The 19,700-nt window shown below is 43.3% G+C and overlaps 1 protein-coding gene across 1 annotated transcript in view; it reads right to left on the reverse strand.

Moving 5' to 3' along the window:
- Positions 1–1,728: 1,728 nt before the first annotated feature.
- frem2b (FRAS1 related extracellular matrix 2b) overlaps positions 1,729–19,700 on the reverse strand; it is an 86,341-nt gene continuing 68,369 nt past the window's right edge. Inside the window, exons 15-24 of the mRNA XM_061681332.1 lie at positions 19,211–19,342; positions 18,249–18,580; positions 10,516–10,708; positions 10,322–10,426; positions 10,036–10,163; positions 9,815–9,949; positions 8,744–8,870; positions 8,481–8,668; positions 8,226–8,372; positions 1,729–4,080 (exon numbers count right to left, since the gene is read on the reverse strand). Coding sequence (XP_061537316.1) covers positions 3,607–4,080; positions 8,226–8,372; positions 8,481–8,668; positions 8,744–8,870; positions 9,815–9,949; positions 10,036–10,163; positions 10,322–10,426; positions 10,516–10,708; positions 18,249–18,580; positions 19,211–19,342 — 1,961 coding nt within the window. The 3' untranslated portion in view covers positions 1,729–3,606. The remainder of the gene's footprint in view (positions 4,081–8,225; positions 8,373–8,480; positions 8,669–8,743; positions 8,871–9,814; positions 9,950–10,035; positions 10,164–10,321; positions 10,427–10,515; positions 10,709–18,248; positions 18,581–19,210; positions 19,343–19,700) is intronic.

A 19,700-nucleotide genomic window follows, 5' to 3' on the forward strand; every position in this document is an offset into this window, starting at 1 on the left:
CTGAAGGGTGATACACTGAATCACAAAAAAGATAAGCATGTGATTAAAAGTGCACATTAACGTGTGAAAAATTGTATATTCATAATTAGTTTAGAAATTATTTAAAATTATTTAGTTATAGTCAAGCATGTTTTTAGAATTGTATCCTTACATAATTGTAGACTGAATATATTATTTTGTGATTTTCATATTTTTAAATTACATTTAATTAGTTATTATACTTATGTATAATGCTTTCTAAATATCATTAGATGTAATCACTCACACATGTATAGTTATGATCATTCGTTATTATAATTAGTGTGATATTTATGAAATCGGTTGTTATTATTTCATTTAAATAAATATATTATTACATAATATATGGTGGTGGTAATTATTCAGTTATAACAGACGGATTTATATATATATATATATATATATAATTTTATTTTTTTGCTATTTATTATATATTTAGTATATTTTTATTTGAAAATTAAAACCATTTACAATTGGTATTTGTCATATTTTATGACATTGCTATAATTTTAGTATTTATTTATTTTTTTTTGTGTGTGTTTGATTCCTTATCTACTGCATTTAACGAATAACACATTCCTCATATACAACCATTTAAATAAGAAAAACACAACAACAAAAGATGTTTTCTTGAAAAAAGTATTGATTTATTTGCAGACCAGCACTGTGCCTGTCTATGTTACAAATACTTACAGCACGTACAGTATGCATTTACATTTTTTTTTGTTTTTAAACAACCATTCCCCGAAACATCCAAATGGTATATTTATAGGTACGATATAGATGTACAGTACATACATACATACTGTACATACATGTGCATAAAAGAGCTCACTCCAAGCATCAGAGGACATACAAGTACAATACAACACGTGGATCGTGATGATTAACAAGCAAAATGTGCATTGAAAAATCAAATCAAATAAAAAAAAACAAAAACAAACAAACAACAAAACATCCAAATGAATAATATCCCAAATTGCATAGATGTCTTTTCCCCCCTCAAAATAAAACCCCCCAAACCGAATAAATCAAGTTCCATCCACACGGCAGAATGAGGTAATCCGCTAGCTAAAATACAATAACAGAGATGAATTCCGGAACCTAAACGGCAGGTGGCACGTGTCTTCAACAAAACAACTCAAGTTTGAATGCGATGATCAATATTATTCTACTGCTGCAATGTTAGCGTGAAACAATAAATAACATGAATTATGACTCTGAAGATGGCGAACGTGTTAACAAACATTCGCGCATGCATTTCGACCTAACCCTCCTTTGGGTTCGAGTCCAATTGAATTCTCTTGCCGGACGCGAAGCCAAACCTCGCTTTGCGTTCAAGTCCAACTCTAACCCAACCAAACCTTGACGCTGCAGTGTGTAACTGTTTAAAATAGTTAAAAATAAAAAACCCACCAATGACGCATTTGACCTCGCATTTGTAAAACTCTTAACTAAACATACGAGTCGGCATTTGTGTAGCACGACATCATCATCCGCCAATGACGTCTTCCGAAGACTCCATCTTTGTCCTCCAGAACAGACTCCAAATGTAGGGAGGCCACAGAGGCTACGTACTGCAGCTTGAACTTAAATTCACCCTCAATATCTTTTTACATTTTTTGTCTATTTGACATTCATGCGCTGGATTCAACAAATCAGACGTTACTCGACAGTTGCTCGTTACTTGAGTGCTTTTTTCACGGACTGCTCTCTTCCTTTTAGTCAAGTCATTATTTGGAGGACCACTTTTACTTGAGTCATATTATTCCAATGTAACAGCACTCGCACTTGAGTCCAATTTGTGGTGACCCTACCCACCTCTGCCCTAACCCTGAACCTTAATCCTAACCCTAATTTAGTCAATGCCAAGGGTAATTATCGACACTGTTAATGGGTCTTGACTGAATGAACTGATGTCAAGCGGTAGGTACGCTCTTGCCTTCAGCAAATCGGCAGTTTGACGTTTTGAGTATAAAAACACATAAAGACATGCACGTGTGCGCAACAATGTGATGTATAATCAAAACACACGAATAACCCAGCAGGCCAAACAACAACAACACGAACACGCAGTTTGGAGTGGAAGGACGGCGTCGAGGTGTGTCCGCTAGCACCTTTGGAAACACCGGTAACGCCTTCTTTTTGTTGCGTGTGTTTTTTGTTTGGTTTTTGTTGTTGTTGTTTTTTTTGTTGTTGTTGTGATGTCAAACAAACAACAAGGACAAAGACCGACGAGAGCTTCGAAAGAGATGCGACGCGGCGTCTCGCCTTCGGGATCGACAGTGGCAACGTTTCAAGTAGATTTCAGAACACAAGCAAAAAAACCAAACAAAACAAAAAAAGCGCTCGACGCACAAAAAGTCTTTTTTGTTGTTCATTAAATGTGAGGCACTTGCAAAATGACACAGGAGTGCTAAGGACACACTGACAACACACACAAAAAAATGTACTATTACTGGAAAAAAAAAAAAATCAGATTTTCTGAAAGAATGTTCAATTTTCATTAAATTCTTTTTTTGTGTGTAACACTATGACTTTACTTTTTCCTTTTTTTTCCTCTGAAAAATGACTTAATTCCTAAAAAATGTTTCTCGTTTGTTCTCTTAAATTTATGACGAGACTTCGTTTTAAGTCAAAATATGAAGAGGGAAAAAAAAAATACTGTGTCTTCCTGTTGGAATTTTATTTTCCATAATATGACAACTGTATTAATTTTGTTGGATTGTGTCTTTTCTCATAAAAATCTGAATTCGTTATCACAAAGCTAAATTTTTTGGGGAATATTACAAGAAAAAAAATCATTCATTTATAGTATTTCCCTTGAACAATTACTTTTTCTCCTATAATTGTAACTTTATTCATTCTTAAATTTTTTTTCACGTCAAAATATCATGTAAAAAAATACTATCATCTTTGACTCAATATATATATTTTTACACAAAATGACAACTTTCTTCCTTTTATTTTGACTTTTTGTTTGAAAAAAAATCTGTCTTTATTACAATTTTTTTTTCATGTCAAATAATGACTTTGTTCTTGTAAAAGTGTTTTATTAAGTTAGAATATGACAAAAATGTTATGTACTATCTCTTTATCATAAAAACGTTTTTAAACCAACATTCTCAATTTTTTTTATTCGAATTGTGTCTGTGTCTTGAAATTTGGCTTTCATTCTCACAAAGCTACAATTTAACTACGAGGTCAGAGTATGACAAGAACAAAGGAATAATATAATATTCAGACTTCCAACTTCATTCTTGAAAAAAAACATGATTTATTTTCCTTGTTGACTTTTGTGACAGAAAAAAAAAAAGTAAAATTCCAACTTTTGACTTTTTTCCCCCCTCTGCAGTCCTGATTTTTCTCTTCTCGTAAAATGACAACCATTTTTTTTTCGACGTCCTAATATTCAAAGGAAAAATAAGAGAAGCAATAATGTTCCAATATTATGACAATTTGATTTCTTTTTTTTTTTGTTTTGTAGAATTGTGTCTTTAGTTTTTGGTGTCATGAGAATTTTTTTTTTTCCTTTTCTTTGTTTTCGGTGTGACCTTAGTACTCCTGGGCGCAAACCACCCTTCTGTTTCAGACCTCGGAGCTGTCGCTGAGTCCTTGCGCCATCATCGGCCGGGCGCTCGGCGAGGCGGCGGGCGTGTCCTTCGCGTCCCGCTTGCGTCGCACCAGCGCCGTCGCCGCCGCGACGACCAGGACGGCGAGCAGCACCCCGACCGCCACGCCCACGATCAGCGCCGGCCCGTCGCCCCGGTCGTCGGCGCCGTCCTCGGCGTGGCCGAGCTCACGCGGGACCGCCCCCTCGGGGACGAAGGCGTCCCCCTCGGGGCCGTGGCTCCTCCCGCGATGGCTGCCGCGGTTCAGCGTGACGTGGAGGATGTTGGTGCCGCGGTTGTTGTCGGCGCCGATTTCCTGGACGTCGGCGGACCTGCGGTGCCGGCCGAGCGCGTGGTACTCCAGGCTGCGCTTGCCGATGCCCCGGTTGGCGTTGTCCCGGGAGCGGACGGTGTAGATGGTGTGGATGTACCACTCTCGGCCCGCGGACACCTGCAACCGCAATGTGGACTTCTCACGTTCGTCTACTTCATGTTTGGCGCTAAAATCGGTACTAAAATTGCCTTCGCTTTTAATCATGCTGAGATTTTTAAATTCTATTGAACAACAGTTGAATAAACTATTTTCCTTGACTTCAGATTTCAAATCTTGTTATCCGTCCATTTCTTGTGTACTGTGCATATAAAAAGTTGACACACACCCTGTTAAAAAAAAACAAAAAACTGAGAATGAGCTTTTAAGATCAGATGGTCTAGTAGGCTTTTCCTGACAAGTCCCTCTTATGCTGTGGAAGCCCTCTGCCGTAAGATGCGACGACCAAAACGTCAGGGAAAGCCGACTGAAACAGCTGCACATCATTTGGGGTTCATCAGAGGGGCTTGAAATGTTGACAGGAGTGTGCGGACTCCCACTGAACATGAATTTGAATGGAAGGGTTGACCATAATGTGGTCAGAATATTAGGTACACCCATGAGGATTTCAGTCGGGGAGGTATTTTTTTCCATCCATCCATTTTCTACCGCTTATCCGGGTCGGGTCGCGGGGGCAGTAGCTTTAGCAGGGACGCCCAGACTTCCCTCTCCCCAGCCACTTCATCCAGCTCCTCCGGAGGGATCCCGAGGCGTTCCCAGGCCAGCCGAAGGACGTAGTCTCTCCAGCGTGTCCTGGGTCGTCCCCGGGGTCTCCTCCCGGTGGGACGTGCCCGGAACACCTCACCAGGGAGGCGTCCGGGAGGCATCCGAATCAGATGCCCCAGCCACCTCATCTGGCTCCTCTCGATGCGGAGGAGCAGCGGCTCTACTCTGATATCCTCCCGGATGACCGAGCTTCTCACCCTCTCTCTAAGGGAGAGCCCGGACACCCTGCGGAGGAAACTCATTTCGGCCGCTTGTATCCGGGATCTTGTTCTTTCGGTCACGACCCACAGCTCATGACCATAGGTGAGGGTAGGAACGAAGATCGCCCGGTAAATTGAGAGCTTCGCCTTTCGGCTTAGCTCCTTCTTTACCACAACGGACCGATACAAAGTCCGCATCACTGCAGACGCCGCACCGATCCGTCTGTCGATCTCCCGTTCCATTCTTCCCTCACTCGTGAACAAGACCCCAAGATATTTGAACTCCTCCACATGGGAAAGGATCTCATCCCCGACCCGGAGAGGGCACGCCACCCTTTTCCGACTGAGGACCACGGTCTCAGATTTGGAGGTGCTGATTCTCATCCCAGCCGCTTCACACTCGGCGGCGAACTGCTCCAGTGAGAGTTGGAGCTCACGGTTTGATGAAGCCAACAGAACCACATGATCAGCAAAAAGCAGAGATGCAATACTGAGGCCACCAAACCGGACCCCCTCTATGCCTTGGCTGCGCCTAGAAATTCTGTCCATAAAAGTTATGAACAGAATCGGCGACAAAGGGCAGCCTTGGCGGAGTCCAACCCTCACCGGGAACGAGTCCGACTTACTGCCGGATATGCGGACCAAACTCTGACTCCGGTCGTACAGGGACCGAACAGCCCGTATCAGGGGGTTCGGTACCCCATACTCCTGACGCACCCTCCACAGGACTCCCCGAGGAACACGGTCGAACGCCTTCTCCAAGTCCACAAAACACATGTAGACTGGTTGGGCGAACTCCCATGCACCCTCGAGGACCCTGCCGAGGGTGTAGAGCTGGTCCACTGTTCCACGGCCAGGACGAAAACCACACTGCTCCTCCTGAATCTGAGATTCGACTTCCCGACGGACCCTCCTCTCCAGCACCCATGAATAGACCTTACCAGGGAGGCTGAGCAGTGTGATCCCCCTGTAGTTGGAACACACCCTCCGGTCCCCCTTCTTAAAAAGGGGGACCACCACCCCAGTCTGCCAATCCAGAGGCACTGTCCCAGATGTCCACGCGATGTTGCAGAGGCGTGTCAACCAGGACAGCCCCACAACATCCAGAGCCTTTAGGAACTCCAGGCGAATCTCATCCACCCCCGGGGCCCTGCCACCGAGGAGCTTTTTAACTACCTCGGTGACCTCAAACCCAGAGATAGGAGAGCCCGCCTCAGAGAACCCACACTCTGCTTCCTCCTGGGAAGGCGTGTCGGTGGGATTGAGGAGGTCTTCGAAGTATTCTTACCACCGACTCACAACGTCCCGAGTCGAGGTCAGCAGCGCCCCATCCCCACTATACACAGTGTTGGTGGTGCACTGCTTTCTTCTCCTGAGACGTCGGATGGTGGACCAGAATTTCCTCGAAGCCGTCCGGAAGTCTTTCTCCATGGCCTCACCGAACTCCTCCCATACCCGAGTTTTTGCTTCAGCGACCACCAGAGCTGCATTCCGCTTGGCCAGGCGGTACCCATCAGCTGCCTCAGGAGTCCCACAGGCCAAAAAGGCCCAATAGGACTCCTTCTTCAGCTTGACGGCATCCCTCACCGTTGGTGTCCACCAACGGGTTCGGGGATTGCCGCCACGACAGGCACCGACCACCTTACGGCCACAGCGGTCGGCCGCCTCAGCAATGGAGGCGTGGAACATGGTCCACTCGGACTCGATGTCCCCAGCCTCCCCCGGAACATGAGCAAAGTTCTGTCGGAGGTGGGAGTTGAAACTCCTTCTGACAGGGGATCCTGCCAGATGTTCCCAGCAGACCCTCACAATACTGTTTGGGCCTGCCACGTCGGACCGGCATCTTCCCCCACCATCGGAGCCAACTCACCACCAGGTGGTGATCAGTTGACAGCTCCGCCCCTCTCTTCACCCGAGTGTCCAAGACATGCGGCCGCAAGTCCGATGACACGACCACAAAGTCGATCATCGAACTGCGACCTAGGGTGTCCCGGTCCCAAGTGCACGTGTGGACAACCGTATGCTTGAACATGGTGTTTGTTATGGACAATCCATGACGAGCACAGAAGTCCAATAACAGAACACCGCTCGGGTTCTGATCGGGGGGGCCGTTCCTCCCAATCACGCCCTTCCAGGTCTCACTGTCATTGCCCACGTGAGCATTGAAGTCCCCCAACAGAACAATGGAATCCCCAGCGGGAGCGCTCTCCAGCACCCCCTCCAAGGACTCCAAAAAGGGTGGGTACTCTGAACTGCTGTTTGGTGCATAGGCACAAACAACAGTCAGGACCCGTCCCCCCACCCGAAGGCGGAGGGAGGCTACCCTCTCGTCCACCGGGGTGAACCCCAACGTACAGGCGCCGAGCCGGGGGGCAATAAGTATACCCACACCTGCTCGGCGCCTCTCACCGTGAGCAACTCCAGAGTGGAAGAGAGTCCAACCCCTCTCGAGAGGACTGGTACCAGAGCCCAAGCTGTGTGTGGAGGCGAGTCCGACTATATCTAGTCGGAACTTCTCCACCTCACACACCAGCTCGGGCTCCTTCCCTGCCAGAGAGGTGACATTCCACGTCCCTAGAGCCAGCTTCTGTAGCCGGGGCTCGGATCGCCAAGGTCCCCGCCTTCGGCCACCGCCCAGCTCGCACTGCACCCGACCCCTATGGCCCCTCCCACAGGTGGTGAGCCCATGGGAAGGGGGTATTTTTTTCCCTCATAAAATTCATGAGGAAAACTTTCATTTTTGAAATGATAACAAAATACTCATGGAGTGTCAATTTTATTCTTATAATTTTGTGTATTTGAAATCAATACTTTATTCATGCTATTTGACATACTTAAACATTTAAATGATAACATTCCTCTGTACAAATCAAAATTTTGGCTTTGTAATTTTTTCATTTCTTTACAACCATATAACTTTAGTGACATAAATTTTAGATATTTTTCCTCATGAAAAAAAACCTATTGAATATTGTACTTTTAAAGTATTTTTGCATATAAAATCTGGACTTATTCTTGTAATTTTACATACTGTATGTTTTCTTCAGAAAATTACTACATTATCTTTGTTTTTTTTCTCATAACTTTAGGACTTTATATATTTTCTCTCATAAAATCCCACCTTTAATAACAACATTTTACTTATTTTGTTTTCCTTCTAAAATTCGACCTTTGTACATATATTGCCCTCATCAGATGATAAATATCCGATAATTTTATGAATGTAATATTCCAACTTTATCGGAAGGCTTCGATCTATTTCTTTGCTCGTGAAAATGCCGCGTGGGTGCGTGTGGCGACCTGGAAGAGGGCGGTGGAATCCATGCTGAATCCATCCGATCCAGGCTGTCTGACCAGAGCTAAAGCGGCCGGGTCGTCCACCGCTAGGAGGGCGCCGAAGGCCACGTTCCCAAAAGATCTGGCCTGGCCTTCGGGCTGGGCTTTGTCCTCGTGACCAGACAAGATGAAGAAGAACAGAACTTTTCAGAATGTTTGGAAACGATAAGCGTCAGGGCACTTTCGGGTGACGAGTTGACATCTTTCCAGTGGACTTACGATAATTTTGAATCTGTAGAGGAGCGACGGCGCGTCAGCCAGGCAGCCGAACTCAAAGCGATCGGGGTCGTACTTGGGCACGTAGCCGTCGGCGCCCGTGCACAGGAAAACCTTCTCGATGTTGCAGATGAAAGAGTCGCCCAGGTTCTGCACCGGGTCCACCATGACGCGCCCGTAGAGCGTGTCGCCTGCGCGGGCGTTAAATAAAGCTCATGAAGTCCACAACATTCCGGCCGCCTTTTAGACGCTTTGCAGGACGGCACCTAGCGAGAAAGCCGTGTCGCTGTTCTGGCCGAAGCCCGTGGAGCCGTCGGAGAGCCACAGAGTCTTTTTGGAGAGCAGGATCATCTCCGTGTTCAGACTGAACTCTGCAGCCACCGGATCGCTCACCTTCAACAACACGCACAAAACAAACGAGGGTCAGGGTTAGCATTCTTTGAGAACCCTTGCACAAGTATACTGCATATACTGCTAAAAAAAAAAAAAAAAAAATGGGGGAAAAAAAGCATGAGAGCATTACGTCAAACTTGTTTCAAAATGGCGTCAAGCCAATGTGAATATTGGAGCTGCGCATGAAAAAAAATATTGAAGAAGACAATTGTTGAATTGATCAATAACATTTCAGCTGTTATTTTACTTGAGGATCATTCAAATATTGGATAATTAGTTTTTTTTTTTTTTTTTTTTTTTAACGAAATGCATTTACACATTAGAAAAGCAACTGTATGTTTTTTCTTATAGCCATGCAAGAAAAACGTCATCATTTTAACTTGTAATATATAATTAAAAAAATTATATGACAACAGAGCTGCGATACATTGATAAAATGTTTTCATTGAATGTATTTAATTCATTCAAAATATGGTCATGACATTATAGGTCGAAATGTTTAGTTTTATGAAAATACAATTGTAACATTGTGAGCATAAACAAAATGAGATTATATTAGGAGAAAATGTTGACTTGACTTTCGCGTCGTGAGAGAAGAAACGCGTGACGATAAACAAGAGCCGCACTCATTTGCATTATTTTCAGGGGTAAATAAACAGATGAGATATGTGTGGAGAAATTGCCGTTGTAAGCAAAACACGAAACCACTACTGTCTTATAATTAGTCAAATTAAGTTGATCATCAGTGGATGAAAACATCTGTTTTCATCTTGCATTTTATTAAGGCAAACTAATTTTCCATGACACCATTTAATTTGGAAGTGTTGTTCATAGTTTTTTTTCCTTTTTTATTAAATTCACTCACGCGTTGAACTATTTTGCTTTGATTGAAATGAACCGACACACCTGAAGACGATTTTTGCTCTTGCGTTGCTTGCGCCTACCTGCTGAAATCGGATGTCCAGGTCAAAGGTGACGGGCTCTCTCGGGTGGCACACGGGCGGGACGGCGAACTCCAGGCTGGGCGGCGACGTGCACGGCAGCAGCTTCACCGTGTACGCGCCAGAGTAGTCGCGTACCTGAATGCGGGCACGCGGTCGCAACTTGAGACGCCAGGCACAAAACCGAAAAAAACAATTGACAGGAAGCGCAGACGTTTCCTCACGGCAAAGTCCGAGACGAAGGTCCACTGTTGGATGGGCTGGTTGTAGGTGGGCTCGCTGCGCACCAGGCTGAGGTTGAACGTCACACCGGGGTGGTCGGCGCACATGACCATGGAGGTGAGCGCAGAGGCTGACCAAAAGGACCAAAAAGACTCATTTCTCAAGCGTTTCCAGAAATCGGCTGACTCCATGCAAGACCGAGGTCGAGCAGTTCTCGAGCATTTTTCAGAACGTTCAAGGGGTCGGTCGGACACGCCTACGTTCGCCGGGGACGTGAGCGCAACATACCGGGATGCCTGGAGACAAACAGGCCTCTAAATCGGGCTTCGGTGCGGAAGTTGACCACCAGGCGTCCCTGCTCGTTAATGCGCATGCTGGTCGGGTAGAGCGCGCCTGCGGACGCAAAGGCGGGAGGGAACACACGCAGGCCCTTCCTCATCGACGCAAAACAGCCAACGGTCAACGCCAATTCAACCGCTTACCTTGGAGCTCCGCCTCCGGCGGGCTGCCGATGCCGTCCCTCCACAAGATGGCGGTGTCGTACACGAAGGTGAGCCTCAGCTCCGACTGCAGGTCAAAATGCTGCCAGCCGCCTGCGCCCGCCGGCGAGTGGAACACGTAGGACACGTGGAGCGGCACGCGCAGTGTCACGTAGGACTGCACCAGGTTCAGGACCTGCCAATCAAAACAACACGCTCTGGCCAATGTATTTATTCACACTACATGCATGTTGTGGCGACAGCAAGGAAAATGTTACATTATAGTGAACCGGAAATAGGTTCGCTAGGTGCTAATCGGTAAAAGTCTGTGATATAGAGAGACCATATAATTTTTTTTTTACATAGTTTTACCCTTTCCACATGCTTTAAACACACTTCGCTATAAAAACACTCTTTAAAGGCGAAGGATATGCAAATTTGCTTTGAGGGCAAGAATATGTTGGATTTGTCCCCGCGAGTCTAAACATGGCAGATTGCGATTAATACTGCCTTTGTGGAAAAATAATTCAACAGATAAATTCATTGATTTGCAACGATGGCAGGGGGCAGCCAATCAATTTTGATACTTACAAGAAATGCTCATTTTTATACTGACACTTATTTATACTTGCGTCTGAAATTGCCTCACTAAAAATCAGGAAATGTTTCGAGACAATACAGTTTGCTATGCACAATTTCAATTTAAGACACAAAAACGGTTAATTATAGAAAGAACAAAATCAACTGGTATTCCGCTATTACGTGAAATGCCTTTATTTTCCTCATTTCTAATGATAATTTCTCTTTAATCAAGCAAAAATATAATTGATCTAAATAATAATAATCATTATTATAATATAATAATTATTATTATAATATTGTAATAATTATATAACAATTATATAATAGCACTTACTAATTATATAATAATATAATATAATAATATTACATTATTATTATTATTATAAAAATAATAATAATAATAATAATTATTATTATTATTATTTTCAGTAGGGCACAGTACTCCGGTCAAATATTCGATAGCTGCAGCCATAATAATAATAATAATAATAATAATAATAATAATCAGACTGGGAAATGTTTCTGTAACTCAATAGCATAGCCAAAGCACTAAATCACAGTTGCGTGAACACGTGGCGCTGGAGTTTTTAAAGCTGCTGACAAAACTACGAGCTCATTAATCGCAGCCTTTGGCAACACATTGCGAGCATCCGGTCGTCTTAACTGAACAATGGGCAGCCACGAACAGATTCAACAAAAACAGCGCAGATGGGAATGATGTTGTGCCACTTTATTTTATTTTTTTTAACCCTCTTGCAATGTCGTACACCCAATTGATGCGTTTCAGTGTTTTCATTTTATTTAATTTATTTAAGAAAAATGTAAATTTTATTTAAGAAAAATGGCCAAAACTTTCTTTTTTTTTTGGGGGGGGGGAAAAATAGAAAAAAGATTTTGAATTTGAAATCACACGGCATATCAACCATTCCATTTGGCTGCAGGTCAACTTGACCCATTTTTATTTACTGACTTTTATATATATATATATTTACAAACGATAAAAAGATATTTTAGAAAATGAGTAAAACTTCAGCTGGCCCTTGATTTTTCATTTTTTGAAATTATTGAAACATATTTAAAAAAAAGTATATCTCTCAACCTTTCTGTTAAGTTGTGGGTCAAATTGACCCCATTTTAAAGTTCGGAAAATGTAGAAACATTATTTTAAAAATGACAAACTGAGATGCAGCTTCTGATAGCATTACTTCTGGTATTTCCTCATTCTTGAAATATATTTCAAACAAACTTTTTGGAATTTGTAAAAACCTCCAGATTCATGGTATATTACCCCTCCTGTTATGTTGTGGGCCAAATGAACCCGTTTGAAAGTTTTGCAATTTGATAAAACTTCTGTTGGCCTTAGTTTTATTATTTCCTGACTCTGAAAATATTTTTTCCTAACTTACTTTGGAATTTGCAACCGCCTCCCAATACATTTAAATTAGCACACCTCCTATGCTGTGGGTCAAACAAATCTTAAAAGAAAGAGAATTGTATGCTGGGTATTTAAAACAATCGCAAAATCTTGCCTTAGATGTGAACACATAACGGGAAATGTCATAGACTGGGCTAACGATCGAAAAAAGAAGACGAAAAAAAAAAAGAAGAAATGACTAATATTACTGCAGATTATGGAATCACATACAGTCGTTGGAAAACTCTTCTCCCTTTATGTGTGCATGACTGTGTTATACTGCCCCCAGTGGCCAAGTCACACACACCACAAGGAGCAGCAATGAATTAATCAAGATTGCACAAAAGGTTTAACTCTTTACATTCTATTTAATTATGTCATTACTTTATGGTTTGTGTCAATTGTTTGCGGATTTTCACTTTTTTACAGTTGCGCCCTGTCCACTGATTGCACGCTATTCGTTGATTTTCAGACCTTGATGTCTTTATGTAAAAGCATCCAAATATTTTCCTGGTATTTCTCACTTTACCCTTTTAATTAATATTTATTTCTTTTGATGTGTGCTTTGCTTGATAATTTCTTTATTTTCTAGTCAACCTTGGATCTTTTGTCAATGCACGCGCCTTTATACTACTCTTACATTCCTTGTTTACGGGTGAGTGCAAATATTCCTGGCAATGAACTGCAATGCCACGAGTACTGCATTGGAAATATGTTCAAAAGTTCAAAATGTGACAAATTTGGCCCGACTTGTTCGGACACGTGCGGCTCTAAAACCGATGTATCTGCACCTTTCTGACCTGCCGCTCACGCGCCCGCCTGCCCGCGCTGGTCGAGCGTGCGTGCTCGGGCGAGCCTCCAGGCACCCGCTGTGCGCTGAGCATCACGTGTTCATATTAATCCTCCTGACACGACCCGCTGGGCCTTAATGGATTCCTGCGGTCCCGCTAAGCAGTGGCATGACACTCGGAGCGGTCCATTAGCCCTCCCGGCCTCTCGGGGCAGCACTTGCAAATCAAAGGCCACTGCTTCTCTCTCTACTTCCGTCATGGCGTTTGTGGGTGACATTTTGTCACAGGTGTGTAAAGATAATGATCGGTTGGGTTGTTTTTGAGCGATTTAGCAAAACATAACCGCTAGCGTTCTAGATAACGCCAGCTCTAAAGCCCGCTATCCATTTCAGCATCAAAAGAGCACATCTGTGCCATTAATCCAACCTAGAAAAAAGCCAGTTAATTAGCAATTCCCTCAATGATCACGTTAACGATCTCTGCATTTCCACAACGTCTATTTTTGAATCGGCTTACCTGTTGAAATATAAATAGCGCCCGACGTTCAGGCTCCGTGCCAAGCAGTTTACCAATTGTGACGTCTTCTTTTCAACTGACGCTTAATACGTTCAAACTACGGCTGTAGAGAAGAAGGCCAAAATGATCTTTCATGCCATTCCTCCTGTTTTCTCAATCGCTCTGCCTCGGTCAAATGACACGGAAGGGTTTGTTTTGCAAATCTGCATTTTCAAGATGGTGCGCCGATTGTTTCGTTTTTGAAAGGACGGTTCTTTTTTGTGTGTGTGGTGCACACAGACCTGGCAAGAAGAGTTTTGTGTACTTGTCCCACATATTACAGATTGTACACGAATGCGGCAGAGTTTTAGCATTCAAAGTAAATTTCCCTCTTGGTTCTTCCTGATCGTTATCCTTAAAAAGAGAATGGAAACGTGCACTTTTTTTGCGACTCAACGTCAACTTTGACATTTAACTTCACCCGTCACGATAAAACCCGCAGAGCCACGTAAACTATGTTCATTTCACAGTTTAGCTCATGGATAGGTGGTAAAACATGAACCAAACTTCATGTCAGTTATGCATTTAATTGAGAATACAGAGAATAACTAACATAAGTAGAGATACTGAGGACAAAGTAGCTAATGTGGGACTATATGTTGTGACTGAGCAAATTTGCATTAATACTATATATTCCTTTATTTAACTCGGTAAGGCAATTGAGAACAGTTTTTTTTTTATTTGTTTTTTTTTTTGATTTGCTTAAACCAAAGTAATGACCTGACTCAACTTGCTTGGCTTTTTGCCACCGTAAATTGGGGCTTGCTTCTAACTTGAAGGTAAAGACTTGAAACTAACTTATGACGAGCTCAGAGTGATTTCCTCCCACCTCTGCATTCTTGCACATTTTAGTCCACCGGAGAGATTTCTTTAATGAGGACGGACAAAGACCAGAGGCAACCTCAGCCGCTCTACTCGGGGGATTAATAATTCAAGTAGCACCGTGGCTGATTTTATTTATGGTATTGATAAAGGCTTCTAAACAAGCAACCTGCAGCCAGTGATGTAAAGACTTAATGTATCGGCCTTTGAATTTATGGGTGTTATCTCAGCAGGAAATTGATTGCGTACATTATTACTATTTTTTTTTTAAAAGAATAAAATCCAATTCCCATGCTTACTCTACTGTTTCAGGTTTGGCCTTATTTCCTGGTCCTAACGTAACACTGACCCTAACCCTAAACACACCCACAAATCTAATCGAACCACAACCCATACTCTAACCTCCATTCTCAACCAGTAGTGGTACACAGGCTTATTCTAGTATTATGTGAAAAAAAATCACTGCCAAAATACTGTTCATTTGTATTTAACTTTTTAGTAGAACACATCTTTCAAACTTTTAGGTCTAATTTTTCCTAAACTCTGATGTTCAACATTTTGAATAATGTGTGTACTTTTTCCAATTTTACTATATCTAGGTGCAGTGTACATTTCGGAATAAAACCTCTGTCTAGTGTTTCATCAAAACTTGGGCCCCCCAGGCTACTGAATCTTACTGTTGGTCTTAATGGTGGTACTTGGTGTAAAAAGTTGGATAAACACTACCCTAATTTAACTTTGCCCCTGCCCTAAACCACTAATCCTAACACTACCCCAACCCTAATCCTAACCTAACCCAAACCTACCGCTTTAGCCTGATCCTAACCTTCCACCTACCGTATAACTGTGACCCAAACCCACAAGCCAAACCCATAATATTGAATGGCAGTGTTATGGACTGCGCAGCTGTACCTAATGAAGTTGATCATCAGCATGGACTCTCTTTTGCATAAGATTTGAACTTTTTTAAAGAATGTTCCTAACATCCCCATTCAGATCTCAACTGGACAGATAATCCTTTTATATTATCATGATAAATTGGATTTGAGTCATAAACGCAAAGTCGATATGTGCCATTAGTGCTAAATGCTGAGATCAGTTGGACTTGACACGGCTGGAAGCAGGTCGCTTGCTATTTAAGACATCCTCAAATTAACTACGGAACTTTAAATCTCTCTTTAAATCTTCTCGTCTTTGTTGAGCGTGAGGCGGCGAGGTGTCCAGGTGGTGGGGGAGTGGCGGTATTACGCACCACAGCTGCAGCAGACGGCGAGTCAAGCTTGTGAAAAAGGAGGTTATTTTTCAAATTCTTTCTTATTTTACGAGCTTACAAAACTTCCAAGACAGACAAGACAAAATAAGCACTGCTGGCGGGAGATGATGGACGCGTGTGGGCTTTGTCATCACTGCAGATGTGAAACGAGATTATGGATGGATGGGTCCTCTGCAGGCTGTTTACTTTGAGGTCTTAAAAAGAAGTCTCACATCAGCGTGTGTGCTTTGAATCGACAACCCCAATTCCTATGAAGTTGGGACGTTGTGTTAAACCTATATTTAATTGAATACACTACAAAGACAAGATATTTAATGTTCAAACTGATAAACTTTATTTTTTTCTTTAGCAAATAATCATGAACTTAGAATTTTATGGCTGCAACACGTTCCAAAAAACAGGTGGCAAAAAAGACTGAGAAAGCTGAGGACTGCTCATCAAACACCTTTTTGGAACATCCCACTGGTGAACAGGCTAATTGGGAACAGGTGGGTGCCATGATTGGGTAGAAAAGGAGCTTCCCTGAATTGCTCAGTCATTAACAAGCAAAGATGGGGCGAGGTTCACCTCTTTGTGAACAAGCGCGTGAGAAAATAGTCCAACAGTTTAAGGACAATGTTCTTCAACGTACAATTGCAAGGAATTGAGGGATTTCATCACCTACGGTCCATAATATCATCAAAAGGTTCAGAGAATCTGGAGAAATCACTGCACGTAAGCGGCAAGGCCGAAAACCAACATTGAATGTCCATGGCCTTCGAGCCCTCAGGCGGTACTGCATCAAAAACTGACATCAATGTGTAAAGGATATCACCACGTGGGCTCAGGAACACTTCAGAAAACCAATGTCAGTAAATACAGTTCGGCGTTACAGCTGTAAGTGCTACTTGAAACTCTACTATGCAAAGCAAAAGCCATTCATCAACAACACCCAGAAACGCCTCTGGCTTCTCTGAGCCCGAGCTCATCTAAGATGGACCGATGCAGAGTGGAAAAGTGTTCTGTGGTCCAACGAGTCCACATTTCAAAGTGTTTTTGGAAATTGTGGACGTCGTGTCCTCCGGGCCAAAGAGGAAAAGAACCATCCGGACTGTTATGAATGCAAAGTTCAAAAGCCAGCAAATGTGATGGTATGGGGCTGTGCAAGTGCCAATGGCATGGGTAACTTACACATCTGTGAAGCCACCATTAATGCTGAAAGGTACAAACAGGTTTTGGAGAAACATATGCTGCCATCCAAGCAATGTCTTTTTCACGGACGCCCCTGCTTATTTCAGCAAGACAATGCCAAACCACATTCTGCACGTGTTACAACAGCGTGGCTTCCTCGTAAAAGAGTGCGGGTACTGGACTGGCCCGCCTGCAGTCCCGATCTGAATGTGTGGCGTATTATGAAGCGTAAAATACGACAACGGAAATCCCGGACTGTTGAACAGCTGAAGCTGTACATCAAGCAAGAATGGGAAAGAATTCCACCTACAAAGCTTCAACAATTAGTGTCCTCAGTTCCCAAACGTTTATTGAATGTTATTAAAAGAAAAGGTGATGTAACACCGTGGTAAACATGACCCTGTCCCAGTTTTTTGCAGCCATAAAATTCTAAGTGAATGATTATTTGCTAAAAACAATAAAGTTGATCAGTTTGAATATTAGAGATCTTGTCTTTGTAGTGTATTCAATTCAATATCGGTTCAACGTGATTTGCAAATCATTGTATTCTGTTTTTATTTATGTTTAACACAACGCCTTAACTCCATTGGAATTGGGGTTGTACTTGGAAATGATTTAGGGTGCACTCGCACTTGGCCATTTGACTTCGGTTTATTTCTATAGCGCAAGGTAAGGTGGCTGTTAATGTAAAAAACGGGTTGCATTAAACATGTCACGTAGCTCATGTGCCGATGCGTGACCAAGCATAAGTGTGGGCTTTCTTGACTGTGGATTTTTTCTTGCCGTTCTTTTTATGTCTATTTTACAAAATGACTTTGATCTTGAATTACTGGGAAATGGCACGATCGCATTATAACATCTGCATGATGTTACAGTGTCTCTTTTCTGATGAACTCTTAAGCCTAATACTGTATTTTGATAGTAGTCATGACCACGGTACTTGAGAAGGTAGTTAAGTATTTGAGAACAACTGGCCTCGTACGAATACGCCCAAACACGACTTTTTAAACCGAAGACCCGTCACGACTGAGTCAACATTCCAGCTGCCTGATCCCCTCACTGCTTAAGTCTCGAGATGACAAAAAGGGATCAAAGGTGAGCCTGGGGAGCGGGGGGTGTGACGGCTTACCTGTCCATCAGTGCCGATGCTTCCGCCGCAGTCACTGAGCAGCTCGGACATGTCGTAGTAGCTGGTGAACTCCCACAAACACGCCTCCAGGTTAAGGTTGCGGTAGAAGCGCAGCGTGGCGGCGCCCCTCAACGCGGCGCTGTACTGGTAGGGCGCCGTCTCGCCGATCACGTGCGGGTTCTTGGTGGCGTCGGTGAGGAAGCCGTGGCGCGTCTTGACTTCGGAGTAGTCCAGCAGGTTGGAGCAGCGGTGGTTGCCCACGCGGGTGCCGTCCGGGCTGAGGGTGAGCTCAAAGTTCGACAAGGCGCGAGTGGACACCACGGGTAGCATACCTGGGTTAGGGGCAACAGTCGCTGGAGTTAGTTCGGTCTTATATAATACATATTATATCAAATTGACCTTTTAAGGTTTTATTTACAAATAGTTGGGTCTCCGTAGTGCCTGCCCATCCATTAAGTGTAAAATTCAACAACTAAGTATATCTTTGTCAGCTACCTGTTTCTGAAAATGTGTCTGCTGTCTGTCTGTCTGGGTATTATTTTCTATGATGTAATGAATAAACACATAAATGAAATTAGCCAGTGGCGGGTTTGTGCAAGCGTCATTCATTTGCAGTCTGGAGACGGAGAGGTGAACATCTCAGATTCTCCAAAGGTCTTCAGTAACAACACAAAAAGTCACGAGATGTTTTTATTTATTTTTTTGCTAGTCACCTTTTGGAGCAATTGTCATTAGAGTGGTCAGAAAAGTTGGTAAATCAAGCGATAAAATCATTAGATTGGCAAGACTGAGTAGCCCTTGCTTTGCCCGAGCTTAGCCCCTTGGTGCCATGACTACCAGGGTAACAAAAGAACCGCTCCTCCCAAAACCAAGTGATTTCCACTCGAGTTGTAGTAGTAGCAGTAGTAGTAGTAGTAGTAGTAATAGAACATATAGTAAGAGCATCACTTTCGTGGCTTTACCGTCAATATGAGGCATGGTGACAGTCAGCTTGATGAGATTGGGATGGTCGGGGTCCTCGGCTCCGGTGTAACGCAGCTTGGCAGAGAAAGGCTCGGCTCCCACCGTGCCCGCCACGCGAGGCTGGCACATGCCTGCCGCCCGGCCGTAGACATACATCGTATGTTTAGTTAGCCCACGAAAAAAAGAAATATCCACTACGGAGAAATGGTTTTGAGCCGCCGGAGCAGCGACAGCAGCTGCTCATCGTGCGGTGGCATTTCCAAAACAAACAAGAGCGCTCGCTGAAATCATACTGAAATCAAGAAGTCAACAACAACCGCGGTGAAATTCCTAAGAGGAAGGTAAAAGTCAATCCACGTCCGCAATTTTCTCTTGTGATATCAAATGTAATTATATCCCATAGAAGCACAACAGATCCAATGAAGAGATTTGGCATACTGAACATTTTTGATGGGATTTTGCATTTGAAATTCAAATTACTGCCAAGTG

Source organism: Phycodurus eques, chromosome 7, assembly GCF_024500275.1.
Source record: "Phycodurus eques isolate BA_2022a chromosome 7, UOR_Pequ_1.1, whole genome shotgun sequence".
Lineage (NCBI taxonomy): Eukaryota > Metazoa > Chordata > Actinopteri > Syngnathiformes > Syngnathidae > Phycodurus > Phycodurus eques.